Source organism: Lampris incognitus, chromosome 3 (assembly GCF_029633865.1).
Source record: "Lampris incognitus isolate fLamInc1 chromosome 3, fLamInc1.hap2, whole genome shotgun sequence".
Lineage (NCBI taxonomy): Eukaryota > Metazoa > Chordata > Actinopteri > Lampriformes > Lampridae > Lampris > Lampris incognitus.
This window is the reverse complement of record NC_079213.1, coordinates 20,065,693-20,082,437: the sequence shown is the minus strand read 5'-3', so window position 1 is coordinate 20,082,437 and position 16,745 is coordinate 20,065,693. Positions and strand designations below refer to the sequence as shown.

General features: G+C 45.8%; 1 protein-coding gene across 4 annotated transcripts in view; it reads left to right on the top strand.

Annotated features, from left to right (window-relative positions):
- The first annotated feature begins 6,152 nt into the window (after positions 1-6,152).
- Positions 6,153-16,745, top strand: part of pparaa (peroxisome proliferator-activated receptor alpha a) — a 27,005-nt gene continuing 16,412 nt past the window's right edge. For 2 of the 4 annotated variants that reach the window (XM_056277677.1, XM_056277681.1), the window contains exons 1-2: positions 12,711-12,801; positions 16,688-16,745. The exon at positions 16,688-16,745 is cut by the window's right edge and continues 184 nt beyond it. In XM_056277677.1, the coding sequence (XP_056133652.1) occupies positions 16,743-16,745 (3 nt within the window). In that variant the 5' untranslated portion in view covers positions 12,711-12,801; positions 16,688-16,742. Of the gene's footprint in view, positions 6,403-7,332; positions 7,411-12,710; positions 12,802-16,687 lie in introns of those variants that run through there. The other 2 variants (XM_056277680.1, XM_056277679.1) reach the window with 2 other exon arrangements.

Genomic DNA, 16,745 nt, shown 5'->3' with positions numbered 1-16,745 from the left:
GTGTGGGGGGGGGACTACTTGGGGTTTGACTCACCTTAATAAATTTGAACACCCCTCCCCCTCATCCATCCCCCAGAAGCTTTCCACCTCTGAGGGAAACCACAGTACCACTGTAGTCTCTCCTGTCTCGGTCAGGAAACTCCTCAGCACAACTGCAGCCTGCTGCTTCTCTCCCCATAGGTGCAGATACACACACACCGACATAAGCAGACCCACAAATCCACACACTTACACACAAGCAAATAAACACAGGAACAGACACGCATGCTCACAGATATGAATGTGCTCATACACGCAAGTGCGAAAACTCATCTCAAACACTGTCTGTCTCTCAGAGATACACAGAAACACCCACAGACAGACTCACATGTACACGTATACTACACACCTCTTTAGGAGACTGTGAGGCATTAAGCTGACGGTTAGAGTTGTCCTCCGAAACATCCGTCAGAAATGGCCGTTGTGTATGTGTACACCTGTGCATGCATGAGTACACACGTGTGTGTGTGTGCGTGTTTGTACATGTTTGTCGTGAGAGGTGTCACCAATTAGCAACACGTCACCTGATTGCCAACAAGTTCTTGAACAATTGAGAAAAGACACCGACTTTCCCTTTATTCCTGCATTATGTAAGCACATGCCTGAGGTTGTACTTGCTTTTGTGTGTGTGTGTGTGTGTGTGTGTGTGTGTGTGTGTGTGTGTGTGTGAGAGAGAGAGATCACATGTTCATTTTGTTAGGAAGTTCATTTTACGCACGTGTAAATTCACATGTTTACTGAATGTTACCTTGTGTATTACATCTGTGAACGTGTAAGTTAATGCAGACATGGAGCTCCGCTGCCTTCATTGGGGGTACTAATCTGTAAAACAAGAGGTGTAAACCTAACCTTGTCCGTTCAGTTAGCGTGTGACACCTGACAACGACTAACTTCACAGCCAGCTCACTCTCCCTGCTCTTATTTGTCTCTATCAGGGTGAAGGGAACCTGAGAGGGGACAAGATGTCTGACCACGCAGAACTGATGAGATCTCAATGAGAAAAGGAGACCTGTCAAGCACAGATTACTTCCAGGAAGTATTTTGACACTGTTTTTCTATTTGCAGTCTCAAAATAACAGCAACTATGGGAATAATTTTTGACACTATATTGACAGTCTCTGCAAACTATTTAATTTATTCCTTTTACTGCTCGTTTGTTTGATATTGTTTTAAAGGGTTAGGTCAAGCATTATTTGTCCTTCTCACGGAGAATTAACAAAGGCTACTGAGTAGGGGCAACTTAGGGGAGAAGTTTGAACAGTGAGCATTGCATGCCCGCACACAGAGGAGCTTGACCAGTACACCATCATCAGACACCTAAAACCATACAGTATTTAAAACAGACTGAATGTCTTCCTCCAAAACGCTGTTTATCAAGGGATTCATTTTAGAAGGCTTTAAATCCATTTTGGGAAAAAAAGTAACCTGAAATTCATCACTCATTTTTTGACAATAGAATTATTATTATTCTTTTGGCTGCTCCCGTTAGGGGTCGCCACAACGGATCATCCTTTTCCAGGTCTTCCTATCTTCTGCATCTTCCTCTGTCAGGCCAGCCACCTGCATGTCCTCCCTCACCACATATATAAACCTGCTCTTTGGCCTTCCTCTTTTCCTCTTGTCTGGCAGCTTCATCTTCAGCATCCTTCTCCCAATATACCCAGCATCTCTCCTCTGCACATGTCCAAATCCTCTCAATCTCGCCTCTCTTGCTTTGTCTCCAAACCATTCAACCTGAGCTGTCCCTCTAATATACTCGTTCCTAATCCTGTACTTCTTCGTCACGCCCAACACAAATCTTAACATCTTCAACTCTGCCACCTCCAGCTCTGCCTCCTGTCTTTTCATCAGTGCCACTGTCTCCAAACCATACAACATAGCTGGTCTCACTACCATCTTGTAAACCTTCCCTTTAACTCTTGCTGGTACCCTTCTGTCACAAATCATTCCTGACACTCTTCTCCACCCACTCCACCCTGCCTGCACTCTTTTCTTCACCTCTCTTCCGCACTCCCCGTTACTTTGAACAGCTGACCTTAAGTATTTAAACTCACGTCTTCGTCACTTCTATTCCTTGCCATTGTCACCATTCCGCTGTCTTCCCTCTCATATGCGTGTACGCATGTCCTCCCTCTCGTTCATGCATATGTATGCCATCTTGCTCTTACTGACTTTCATTCCTCCTCTCTCCAGTGCATACCTCCACCTCTCCAGGCTCTGCTCAACTGCTCCCTACTCTTGATAGAGATCACAATGTCATCTGCGAACAAATAGTCTATGGAGACTCCTGCCTGATCTCATCCGTCAACCTGTCCGTCACCATTGCAAAAAAAAAGGGCTCAGAGCCAATCCTTGAAAAAAATCTCACCTCCACCTTGAACCCATCCGTCACTCCTACCGCACATCTCACCACTGTCACACTGCCTTCATACATAACCTGTACCACTCTTACATACTTCTTTGCCACTCCCGACTTCTTCATACAATATCACACCTCCTCATTCGGCACCCTGTCATATGCCTTTGCTAAATCCACAAAGACACAATGTAACTCCTTCTGACCTTCTCTATACCCCTCCCTCAACACTCTCAAAGCATACATCGCATCTGTAGTGCTCTTTCGTGGCATGAAACCATACTGCTGCTCGCTAATCATCACCTCTCCTCTTAACCTAGCTTCCACTACTCTTTCCCATAACTGCATGCTGTGGCTGATCAACTTTATACCTCTAGTTGCTACAGCTCTGCACATCATCCTTCTTGAAAATCGGTACTAGTACGCTTCTTCTCCCCTCCTCAGGCATCCTCTCACTTTTCGAGATTGTATTAAAGAGTCTAGTTAAAAACTCCACTGCCATCTCGTAAATACCTCCAAGCCTCCACATGTATGTCATTTCGACCAACTGCCTTTCCACTTTTCACAGCTGCCCCCACTTCATCCTTCATCCTTACTAATCCACCGCACTTCCTGATTCACTATTCCCACATCATCCAACCTTCTTTCACGTTCATTTTCTTCATTCATCAGCCCCTCAAAGTACTCCTTCCACCTTCTCAACACACTCCTCGCTTGTCAGCACATTTCCATCTCTATCCTTGAGCGCCCTAACCTGCTGCACATCCTTCCCAACTTGGTCCCTCTGTCGAGCCAATTGGTACAAGTCCTTTTCTCCTTCCTTAGTGTTCAGCCTTTCATACAACTCACCATACACCTTTTCCTTCGTCACCTCTCTCTTTATCTTACGTCCCACCTCCTTGTACTCCTGTCGACTTTCTTCATCTCTCTGATTATCCCACTTCTTCTTTGCCAACCTCTTTCTCTATATACTTTGCTGTGCTTCCTCATTCCACCACCAAGTCTCCTTGTCTTCCTTCTTCTCTCCTGATGACACACCAAGTACCTTCCTAGCTGTCTCCCTCACCATTTCTGCAGTGGTTGCCCAGCCATCCAATAACTCTTCACTACCACCCAGTAACTGTCTTAACTCCTCTCTGAACTCAACATAACAGTCCTTCCTTCTTCAGCTTCCACCATTTGGTCCTTGGCTCTGCCTTCACTCCCTTCCTCTTCTTGAAAATAGAATTCTGGGGGGGGGGGGGGTTTATCCATGGAAGCAGAAAAATTATCTGAAAAATTATCTAATTTTAAAATCAGAATTCTTGAAAATAGAATTCTGTTTTCAAAATTATCTGTGGAAGCAGAAAAAAATACCCATAATACCCTCTGACTATTAGTATTTATTAAAAAAAGGGGTTTTTTTCCTCTTATGCATCATTTCTATGAATTCCCAGGCCAAGTCTACCCAATTCCATCTTTTTAAAGTCCCGTGAAGTGAGAGACGTCTCCTGAAGACAAACTGTCCTTTGGGGTGAGGTAGTAGGTTGTATAGTTTTAGGGTCATTCCCAAGCTGTCAGATGACTATACAACTTACTGTCTTTCCTGAAGCGGCTGTGCAGGCATCAACAACATCTCCACCACAAATGAAACTATCCACTCGACGTTTGTTGCTGTGAAAGACATTACCAGAATATTACCTTAAGTTCAGTTTCATCCAGTCTGCAAAAGTTTTGTTTTGTAAACCAAAATCTTAGGCTGTTCACTTTGCCATAATATGTATCATAACATGTATTATTTCAATTTTGTGATGTTTTGTGATATGTTATTTATTTAAAGTGGTGAGCATTTCATTTTAGAGTGAAACTTAAGTCATGAAGACACCATATCAGATGGAAGTGACTCATCGTTTGGCTTGTGCGGAAACATAATGTCCCAGTGGTGTTGTCAAATCAGCATACAGCTGAGGCAATCAGATCCAAGATCAGGACAAATCCTCCGACCCGAACTCGGCTGTTGCTGGCCGCTGTGACTTAATGGTGTTCGTACAGGGTGAGGTAGTAGGTTGTGTGGTTTCAGGGTTGTGATTTTACCCCATCAGGAGCTAACTATACAACCTACTGCCTTCCCTGGAGGGCAGCAATACAACACAGGACTCCCATCAGATATCGAAGCACCCGGGCACCAGTGGACGAAAGCAACCTTTGTCGTCTTACGGGGCCACAAAATTTGAATATAACAGGTGTTTCAGCTGAAGGGTGAGTGGATTAAAATCACAAAATGCATTTATTCTCAATGAGACGTCCACATGTTAGAAACTTGGCAGATTTGTGGCAGCGCTTAAAAAAAATGAGTTCATGCTATGGAATCGGCTTTTTGAAATGGAAATTGATCAGTGACAAGCATTTTTTTTTGTTTGTTTCTGTATCATAAATAAAGACTGAAAAAAGAATGCCAAAGCAAGTCATGAGTGGAGTTTAATCTTTTCTGTGTGGTCAAGAGTTCAGATCGTGCTGGCGTTACGTATTAGTTGTCGGAATAGTTTCTTGGAATGACTGCTTTGTATTGTAATCCTTCAAAAGAACCTCGCTCTATTTAGTAACCAAACAGCCTGCCTTTGGCTTTTGCATGGACACAAAAAAGTAACGCAAATGAACTTTGCAGCACTCAACAGCATCCCCCCCCCCCCCCGCTGGTTTGGTTCTCGTGTTCATCCATCCACCCATCTATTATGCCCAATTGGTTTTGTTCTGGGTGGCACGGTGGCACAGTGGTTAGCATGGTCGCCTCACAGCAAGAAAGTCCTGGGTTCAAGCCCCGGGGTAGTCCAACCTTGGGGTTCATCCTGGGTCATCCTCTGTGTGGAGTTTGCATGTTCTCACTGTGTCTACGTGGGTTTCCTCCGGGTTCTCCAGTTTCCTCCCACAGTCCAAAGACATGTAGGTCAGGTGAATCGGCCAGACTAAATTGTCCCTGTGTGTGTGTGTGTGTGTTTGTGTGCGCGCGCGCATGTGTGTGCCCTGTGATGGACTGTACAGGTTGTCTCCCTGCCTGCTGCCCAGTGACTGCTGGGATAGGCTCCAGCATCCAGCGATCCTGGTTGGATAAGCGGCTTGGATAATGGATGGATGGTTTTGTTCCCTTTTTTGTTGTGCTGTGTGGAACAGTTTTAAAAGAAGCAACTATTTGGGAACTATATAAGCTATTTGGTCACGTTGCAATGGGGACTTTACGAATTATGAATTGAGTCTTTGAAATTCATACACACTGCCATAAAAAACTCATTCCAAAATGATGCCCGGCTGTTTTTAGCTCAGTTGCATCACGATTTATTCAGTGTTTCACATCTCAATCTGACTTCATATGTTGCCTCCATAATAGTGTGTGTGTGTGTGGGGGGGGGTAGATATTCAATTCAAAATTGTTCAAACGCTCCCATCTTCACAAACAAAGGTCTATATATATATATTTATTTTTTTTTTGCTTTCTCGGATGGACTGTGGAGTGGACAATAATCATCTACTCTTTAAAACGTGAATGCATGGCTGCTCTTAGCATAGGTGACTATAGGCTAAAGTTGGGAACTCAGCTGAAGCTGTGTTTATGTAGGCCCACCTGTTGGGTACGTGCTCATTCAGACTGTGGGAAGAATGAACGAAGCAACGGGAAGCCTCCTTACACTGTAGATGGCGCCAGATATTACATGTTGTCATCGATAGTTTTAGTGAGAAAGGGAATCCTTTGAGGAAATAAACTGGGCGAGCAGATGAGAATCAGCCAAACAGGAATATAGTTTTAGGGCCCGGTGGAATGCTTGTGGTCTAAGGGATGCACCATCGCTTGAGAAAATGCGGATGGACTCGGATAACGCTGGCCATACCTACCTTTTGTCTGCAAACCTTATCCCGTTTTCTCGAAGTCTTGAGTTCACCGACTAGCATTTGAAGGGCGGCATGGAGAAGTGAAGCAGGAGTTTGCAGCAAACGTCATCGAGTCTGGAAACGTCAAACATCTTTACAGAGCAGAGGTGAGGTTGTAGGTTATTTTGAGGTTCCACCTTATCATTTCGACAATAAGGAGCTAACGTATGTCTAACTCGTGCTCAAACTATGTTGAGCACATGAGGTAGACATACTTTAGCTACTATACCTTAAATAGTTGTCTAACAATATGTACTTTAAATTTTCACATGGGTTCCATCTTGTTTTGAATTGAAAGTCCCCCTATTATATAGCGTACGTAAAAGTCCCCCTATTATGTAGCGTACGTATAAATCACGGGACATGCAACGTATTTATATTTTTCATTTAGCCCTCCTTTCAGCTCTTTTTTGAGGCTTCATGTCATTTGTTTTGTTGTTTTTTTCCCCCTCTGCTGTGTTTTTTTTCTCTTTCTCCTTTCCTTTTAAAGAGCACTTTGTAACGTTGCTTTGAAAACACTACTGTCACTGCAACTACTGCTAAAACGCCAGCAACCGCATCTGTGTCACGTTGGCGTCTTATGCCGTCACCCCCTCTCAAGAAAAAAGGAAAAAGGTGAACCCTGGATGTCCATTGGTCCAACCCATAGGTGTGTCAGGCGGTGTGTGCGCGTCACTTCCGAAAAGGCGACGAACCGCCTGTGACGCCGTCGTGACTAGATGGTAACCCTAGTCTTGCGAATTTGCCAAACGCCTCAACCGAACGCTAACCGTAACCCAACGTTTACCTAACCGATAGCTAACCCACAAGGTGATCTCGACCCCAGCCTAACCCTGACCTTAACCTCACGCTTACTTTGTTCTAACCCTCCCATTATCAGCCCATCGTCAAGCCAAGTGCGCATGTGCGAGAGTTTCGCAAATCTAGTGGTACCATCTAGACGGGACCCTGTGACAGGACCGTTCGGCGACACGCGTGTCCGGATACTCCCCCCCCCCCCATTCCTCCTCCTCCTCCTCCTCCTCCTCCCGCTCCAACGTTAAACCTGCGAGACGGGCGTTCGTCTATTCCGCCGAGACCCAGCTGTTATGAACCGGACAGCAGTCGCCGCCGAGGTAAATGAACGTCCCTTTATTTCCACACTGCTGTTATGTTGATCGTGTTTCAGCGCGAGGTGTTGCCCAATCTGACCTGAAAAGAAAAAGTCGGACGGTTTTAGTTCTCATCGGTCTTCACGTTGAGGTTTTTATACATCTGATGGGTTTTTGTTTTCCCATTTCAAAAGTACAGCGGGGTTCGGGATGTTTTCCAGACCCCCCCCTCCCATTTCGTTTCATTTACAGTTTTAAATATCTGATCCGTGCTGCCGCTGCGGTCCCAAGTGTAGCACACCGCCGACTTGCGGGTCTCCTCGGACTGTCCCGAGTTCTGTTGGAAGTCGGTGACAAGTCGCTCCTTGTCTGCCCAGGACTTGAGATACAAACACCGGCTATTGTTCTCGGTGTCCTGTAATAAGTCGGGGAGCAGCACCACTTGAACTTCCTTACAAGTGGCTCTCGTCTGCTTTTGTCATACACAGATGAATGAAGGGTGTATGTGTGCAGCAGACACACACCCACATCTTGATAAAAATTAGTGAAAAAGTCAAGAATTTCTCTCTCGAGAGGGCTTTTAATAGCCTTTTTTTAAATTTCAAAAATGTCTCAATAGATGGTGTGTGTGTCTGTTGTGAGTGCATATCAACTGTGCCCATGCTTTATCCTGTTGCACAGAGGGACAGCAGTGGCACTGTTGCGGAGAGGCTGAAGGTCAGTGAAAGGTCAAAATAGTTGAACCCGGTTTGGTGGAGTGTGCAGATAGACGGGGGCCATAGACATCTCCTACAATCAGACCCAGATAGCTAGCGTTAAAAAATACAGAAGAACAAGTATCTGGCCTATCAGCCAGAAGATGATGATTTTAGCTTCTCCTATATCAGCATCGATAGCTGCGGTGATTGCTTCACACATTAGGGCATTGCGCCTTAGACTTTGGATGTTTCACCATCTTTCCTGTTTCCTTATTCAACACAGCCAAGTAATCCGCATTGTCCTCCAGTGTAAGTCTATGGTTTTCCGCACCGCCCCGTCTACTGTCATCCATTACCACACTTTGCTCAGTGTGGCTGTTGTCACAAGATTCAGCCCATGTTTCCTCGCCTACTGTGACCCAAGTATAAACTCTTGTCTGGGATTACAGGCCGACTGGGATTTATAACACCATGTCCCGGAAGGTGACGTAGAGACGCCGACTACATTTGGATTGTCTCTTAAAGAAGCTTTTTTTTTTCTTTGTTCTTTTCTCACAAAGTGAACTCCCTCATCAACTTTAACAAGGACGGCTAACCAGAAAAACCAGATTTTAAGACGATAGATTCTATTATTGTCACTTGGGTGTTATTCATGGTGTAGACCCGTCTTTGGTAACTAAACTCATTCGCCCAGCCAAATTCATAGGTTCAGCCCAGAGATGTAGCCAGAGCAAGCTCGGATTACTCAACAGGGCATGCAGTGCACTTGGACGACTCGGGGGGGCCTGATGCCATCAAGGCCCCTGAAAGCCAAAGGTGGATTCACACTGGTGCATTTGTAATGTAACTGCGTGTTTACCGTCCTTGTACAGATTGAAATACCGTCCCGGCTATCTTTTAATAATGATGCATCAAATGCTTTTCGGTATCACTTGCACTTAACCTGTTTCATGGGGGCAAGAGCTTGTCTAGACAAGACTGCGCCCGGCCAGCACAATGTACGAGGATGAATTGCAGCGGCTGTCTTTACGGATGGGGTGTATGAAACATGCCGGTCCTGGGGTCCTGTCAGGATAATCCAGGCGTGATCCAGGTTGGGTTACTTGTCATGTTGCGGAGGAGAAGAAGAGGATAGATAGTTAAAGTGGGGAGGGGAGGCAACGCGGGGTGACCCTCTCTCATGTCTCGTGTTACAACACATCAAAGCACACAGCGTGGACCACAGCTGGGGCCAATACACTCTTGGTTCAAACAATTCAAGAGGTCAGTTTTCTTCTGAATGATACAACTAAAACAATCGTTTCCTCTTCAAACGTGCTTAAGTGCGGTCTCTAAAGAAGTCATTAAACAGACAATCCTGAAGATTTATAAGCGAACAAATGCCCACGTTGACACAGTCTATTGCTGGCATATTGAAGACAAATGTTAACACATGTATGGATAAATCATGAGCACTTTTGTAGTTACTCATTTTATTGGTTACAGTTGGGTAGGACTTTATTGGGGGAAAAAATGATGAGGTGTGTCGTATTTTATGTCCTCATTATGTAGCAGCCGACTGTGGGTGAGTAAGGCAGGTAGCAGTAATTTCAAGAAGCAAAGTTGTTGTGACTAATAAACAGATGAGGCAAACCAAACCAGTAGGAAACCTTTACAGCTCTACTATATGAACATACATGACTGCATGCTGCATGCATGCATACATAGAGCAGATCCTGACAGGCGGCAAATGGGGTGGAGGGTGTTCAGCGTCATGAGCCGAGCAGTACGACAGCAGCATTGGTATACGTAAGATACACAGAGTTTCATTTCTTCTTTTTTTTAAAATAATTTATTTCTGATTTTTCCCTTTTTCTCCCAATTTAGTGACCAATCGATCCCTATTGTAGTTCAAACACCTACCCTCGTACTACCTGCGTTCCCCAACTGCATCTCTCCGGCCGGCAGTCTCGAAGGAGACGCCTCGCCACTTCCGTGACAAGGCGGATCCAGGCCGAACCACTGCTTTTTCCCACACACACAGGGAGACGCGTTCATGTGACGAACACAAGCCGACTCCGCCCCCCTCCCGAAGACAGCGTTGCCAATTATTGCTGCTTCATCGAGTCCGGCCATAGTCGGATCTGCAGATTTTCATTTCACTGCACTCAGGACTTGTACTTGTGTGTACATGACAAATAAAACTCTTGAATCTTGAATCTTGAAGATATGCATGGTTTCCTCCACCCAATAGCCCACCCTTAAGCAGGGGTGAATGTGGTTGGTGTATCGTTGATATGTGGTTGGATACTTGGTTAAGGCCAGCTAGTTCAACAGTCAGCAAGAGCTTCCTGACTGAACCTGCTCCATCCATAAGGCTCCATTATTATGAGATGAATGGCTGTTTACCTTTATCACTGGAAGCCATTGAAACTGAAGCGACCCCCCATCATGACATTATACACCACATCGCCTGGAGCATCTCGCCATCTTATTACCTCCTCTGTGGCATCTAATGGGAGGTCCAGTGTGTTAGAGAAGTCAGGGTAAAGGACATTAGAGTGCAGTCATTTCGGGGCCAGGAATCAGCCACCGGGGCTAACTGAGTTGTGCTTATCAGCCAATCACACGTGAAGCAGAAAACAAGACGGACGTTTCTTGACTATAAACTGATTCTGGCCAACGCTGACTGTTGAGAAATGTTTGCAGAACAGACGCTTCGTCCAACTAGTGTTTCTTTATCATACCAGGACAGTTTGTGTGGTCGCCGATGAGATTAGCGAGAGCTGTTGGCGACGCTGGGTGACCTATTTATAACAAAGGCCGGTGGAACGCAAAACATCTAATTTCCAGTCCCTTCTGTGTAAACTGTACATACCACAAAAAAGACATCGCCACGCTTGTTTTGCGGAACAGATTGGACAGATAACCAGTCCACATTCCTTTTTATTTCCAGTACACTTAAAAGTGCAAGCTGTGATTGACGTGACCATATAAAATTGAGGTATTCAGAGTTTCGAGTCGTTGATGGAAAATGAGCATTTTGTGTTTTTCTCAACAGAAAACATGGTCTCGTTTCACTTCGTTGCTTACTGTTATAACAGATGTAAAGAAGCCTTTTACAGCACCAGAAACATTAAAAACTCAGATTTAGCTGCCGTTAAGTGTTCCTGCCTGTATTATGAGACCTGTCAATCAATTTTGAGGTGATAGGAGGTTCCAGTTCTGGGTTTGGGGTTTTGGTAGTGGAGCGACACTTTTGTTTATGTATGAATTTAAGGATTGTACCTTTTTTAAGTATTAAGAGAATGTCAGCGCGACCATCTTCATCTGTGAAACTGACGGTCCCAGCCTACCCCGGAGCTGTCACAACAGTGATATGGTCACCTGTTCAAACCGTTTGCAGCATCGGCCATGGGTCGATGAATGGGACGATACAGGTTAAGGAAACACCCCTCGGGCCTTTACGGGTGAAACGCCGACTGTGCAGAAGGTGTCAATATAAGGAAGATGGCATACTAGGTATTAAATACACCTGGTGTCGTGGAAAAGAAACAGAGCAGAACTACCCCGACTCTCTCTCTCTCTCTCTCTCTCTCTCTCTCTCTCTCTCTCTCTCTCTCTCTCTCTCTCTCTCTCTCTCTCTCTCTCTCTCTCTCTCTCTCTCTCTCTCTCTCTCTCTCTCTCTCTCTCTCTCTCTGCTAGTATACCTGTCTGTGGGTGTCACTTATGTCAGAGGACAGACCCCACATGTCAAGAAAACCAGCTAGATGACTGGCTGGCTGGGTCCGCATGGCCCAGAGTTGCCCTAGATTCCCTCTCTCACCCTCTCCTGTTATTTTTTTTGGATTTTCCCCCCTTTTTCTCCCCAGTTGTACCTGTCCAATTACCCTACTCTTCCGAGCCGTCCCGGTCGCTGCTCCAACCTCTTTGCCAATCCGGGGAGGGTTGCAGACTGCCACATGCCTCCTCCGATACATGTGGCGTCACCAGCCGCTTCTTTTCACCTGACAGTGAGGAGTTTCGCCAGGGGGACGCAGCATGTGGGAGGATCACGCTGTTCCCCCAGCCCCCAGCACCCCCGAGCAGGCACCCTGACCGACCAGAGGAGGCACTAGTGCAGCGACCAGGACACATACCCACATCTGGCTTCCCACCCGCAGACACGGCCAATTCTGTAGACGCCCGACCAAGCCGGAGGTAACACGGGGATTCAAACTGGCGATCCCCGTGTTGGTAGGCTACGCTACCCGGACGCCGTCCTCTCCTGTTTTCTGACAGCAAATGTATGGAGAGCCAAAGGAGAGGAGGCTTTCAACATACTTTAATGTGTGCCCATCCATACAGCTGCAAAATACACTCAGATTTACATATGCAAATGCACACACACACACACACACATACACAATGTTTGCATCCTCCGAATTATACATTACCATAGATGCCATGGTGGATATTAAGTGAATGCGTGTTTCCAGTTCCACACAGCCTACGTAGCACAAACTTTTGGCCAGAGGAAGCGTAACTGAGGAATCAAATCCATTATGTATCTGTAGTGTTTGGCGGGAGCGAAAACCTTCACATATATTATTCTTGGTTCTTGGAGACCGCTGACTTGCTGTCAAAACTTGTCTCCTGAACAGGACTTGAAATTCTCCGAGTTAAAGACAAGATAAACAAGAACAAGCAAACTCTCCTCCAGTCACGTCCTCACTGGTCTGCTGCGTAGGAGACAACAGTGAGTGTATACTTTTCTCTTTTTTTTTTACTCAGAAAGAAAAACAGAAGGCGTCATGTGTGGCGTTGTCAGCAACATGTTTAAGCCTGACACAGCGTGCATCATACGGACATGCAGACATGCTTGCTTTTCGGCGAGAGTAAAAGTTGCCCAATCACTTAAAGAGCCAGCATTTCTTCTTGGCCTGGTTTGCAGAAACGAGCAGCCATGTAAAACTGGGATTTTGACATCGGGTTTCTCAGTGTTGGAAAGAATGCACATGCTCTGGGGTGTCCGGGGGGTGGGGTGGGGTGGGGGGGGGGGGTGGGGAGTTAATGGACATTATCACATGCCCTGTGGATTAGAGCAACATCGTTCAAGGAATTTGCGACTTACAGTTGTGTAAAGATCCTTGTATGACACAATAGCAGCGTCCTCATGTGATACCTCTAACCTGCGCTGTGATGCTCACGGCTCCTCGTCAATGCGTGCAAGAGTTATAACCGCATAATATCACTGGCTGCAGTACTCTTTGTATATTGCCGTTGGGTAAGAGTGTGTCGGCCTGCAGCACAACAGTGATCATCTGCCGGTGTGGGTTGTTGGAGAGAGCAGTGCAGAACATGTGCATTTGCTGCGGTGCGGGGATGTTACATGATGACTCTCACAGATGTCTTCTCTCGCCCCGCAGCGAGCATGTGGGACGTCCTCCCACACACGGGCTCCACGCTGAGACAGACGGACCGGCAGAGAGACAGGCAGGCAGAGATTGAACATGAGGATAGACGGGTACAAGCAGACAGACAGACAGGCGAGGGGACAGAACAGATGAGCAAACAAGGCAGATGGAGGGAACGGGTCAGGGGTCAAATAGGCTGCCAGATAAACCAAATGGACAGACAGTCACTTTGAGAAAGATAAGAGACTTCAAGATTATTGATGGGGGGGGGGTGTCAATTCAGTGCAGAATCGCAACACCAAACGTGATGGTTTTGAAATCGCAGCATTTTCCTTGAATTGAAATATTAAAATGCGAATAACGGCTGCTGCGGAGAGGTTTGATGTTGTGGTTTCCACATCTCTGAATGTTTGAATTTGAATTCATTGACTGTTTATTCAGGAAAGCATTACTCATGTTTTAGTCTTTCGCAACACATGGGGCTTCGGATTGACGTAGTTTTCACGTTTGTACTAAGAGAGGGGGAAAAAAGTTGTGTTATCGAATCACAATATTTATATTGTGATATTGCAACCTGAATCGGCAGTTAAATGTTCTTGGAATATCGAGTCGGGAGGTACCTGCCAGTCCCCAGCCCTGTTCAAGATACTCGTCCACACATCCAGGCTTGGTTAATACGAGGTAAATGTGTACAGGGTGTTTTTCAGCATATACATCTTTGAGCATTTTCAGTCCGCCTCCCAAGACTCTTGTCATTTAATCTGTGTCAGAGGTTGAACTGTGCACTTTGGTCGGTCTTGGGCACAGTTGGCTCGGCAGTGAATCGATGAATAACACAGTTAAAAACGTGTCGATGTTGACTCACTGGGCAGCGTTCGCTCACTTAAGTGTCAGCCGCAGGTCATAAACAGCCCGATGCCTTTCTGGTTGCGGCAGCATAACATTTATTTATATGGGGCTCCGGACTGCCACCGATTGGTTGCATTTTGCGACCACTTTTTTCCCCAAGGTGTGAGAGATTTTAGGTAGCACTGGTGCGACTGCACAATTAATGGACCTTTAGAGAAAAAAAATATTTTTTCACTGTCTGAGACTGCTCTGGTGTGATTGTTCCTTACGAACATCTACAATAAAATTGGTTGCTCATAAGCGGTGGGGGCAGGGGTTATAGTGGGATTTGGCAGGTGGGGGAACCCTAAGATCCGGTGTAGCGGTGCAGCAGGGAAAAAGGACTCGCCATCAAAATAAGGACTCGCCATCAAAATAACTCCCAAATTGATTTGTACCGGGCGTTCCGGTGGACCTGTTTTCTTTGTGGACAGGCTATGTGATCAGCTGACCTACTTTTAAGCACCCTTGTATTGGCATATTTTTCTGGATCCCACTGGTCCAAAGGAGGCCCAACCAAAAAAAATTACATCAGTGCTGAGACCTTGTTGATTTGTAGTGGTGCCTGTAGTGGCGTTATTGTATTGTTCATTTCAGAGAATCCTCTTTCACAGTCGGCACTGCTAACAGCAAGGTGTCTTGCTGAAAGCAGAGCTCCCATCAGTGAGAATGGTGAGTTTTGGCCTTGTGGACTTTACGCTTGCCATTAATGTATCTCTCTTTTCTTTTGAAATAAATTATATGGTATCCGCACACGTGACACCGGAGTGTCATTTGACTTTTGCAAGTCAAGCAGTTCTGGATGGTCTGTGAAAGGCCCGTTATGTTTTGCAGGATAATAAGCTGTTCTCAATGCAGATTTTTTTAAGTGAACGTAATCCAACTCTTTTCATGATCTCTTTTCAAGTATTGCCTGTTTGTGACTCTGAAGACTTGTCTTCATGTGTTTTTTTCCACATTGATGTCACTTGTTTGGCTTTTGTCTTTCCATAGGGAGAACTTTTGACATTTTGCCATTTGCTAGAAAAAGAGTGCCTTTGTGATCCTTTTCCTATAAATACCAGTTGACGTAGCACTTTTGTGTATGTGGAGCATTCTAACTTCTTGTTAGAGACAAAAATAAATGGATATTCTTGTTTGAAATATTCATCGTGAGAAACTCTCCAACACGATTTAGCCTCCGGTTTCCGGGATTGATTAACGTCTGCTGGTGGTGGAATAGATGACGTATGAGTTGCAGCAGAAAAGAACAAATAAAGGGCGTCTAGATGACATGGCGGTCTATTGCGTTGCGTACCAACACGGGGATCGCCGGTTCGAATCCCCGTGTTACCTCCGGCTTGGTCGGGCGTCCCTACAGACATAATTGGCCGTGTCTGCAGGTGGGAAGCCGGATGTGGGTATGTGTCCCGGTTGCTGCACTAGTGCCTCCTCTGGTCAGTCGGGGCACCTGTTTGGGGGGGGGGAACTGGGGGGAATAGCGTGATCCTCCCACATGCTACGTCCCCCTGGCGAAACTCCTCACTGTCAGGTGAAAAGAAGCGGCTGGCGACTCCACATGTATCGGAGGAGGCATGTGGTAGTCTGCAGCCCTCCCCAGATTGACAGATGGGGTGGAGCAGCAACCGCGACGATTCGGAAGAGTGGGGTAATTGGCCCGATACAATTGGGGAGAAAAAAAGGGAGGGGGCAAAGAAAAGTGTGAAGACCACGGCTTTAAAAGTAAGCATTTACTGCATATAATATTATGACGTATGACTATCCCAGGGGGCCTGAAACACATAATCTGTTGCACCAGATACTACGCAGATAAAGTTGGGTTTTTGGCAATAGGTCAGGTTGGGTTTTTCCTTCCAGTCTACAGCCTAGACTACGCTGCTTGGGAGTTATTTAAGCTCGCTGAAGATAGAGATGTTGTGTCTGGATGGGTTCATACTCCACCCGACTGGCGTGATGACCCGGGCTGCCAATGCAAACATAGAGTTTGGGCGATGTCTTTCCAAAAACGCAGAGCTGTAACATGCTTTGTGACCAATTATATACAGATTTTTTTGAACACCAACAAACACGAATGTTTAAGTAGCATTTTGTATTTGAAATACTTGTTTCAGAAACACAGCCCATCCCTGATCTCAGTGTTTTATGAGTGACATTTATTTCTAACTTGTTCCCTTTTTGATTTACAAAGCCTAGAAATGGGACAAAACATCTCGTAAAGCTGAACTGATGGCGATGCTGGCTTTATTTACGAGATCTAAATTGTCTTTCTATATTTTGTTGATAGCTCTAATCTCACCTTCGACCTCTTCTAAATCCGTTTCACCTCTTCCCGTGTCCCAGTCCGGGGAGTGAGGGGTCGTCCTGCCCCCCGCGTCCAGGCTCTGGTCGCCCCACCATG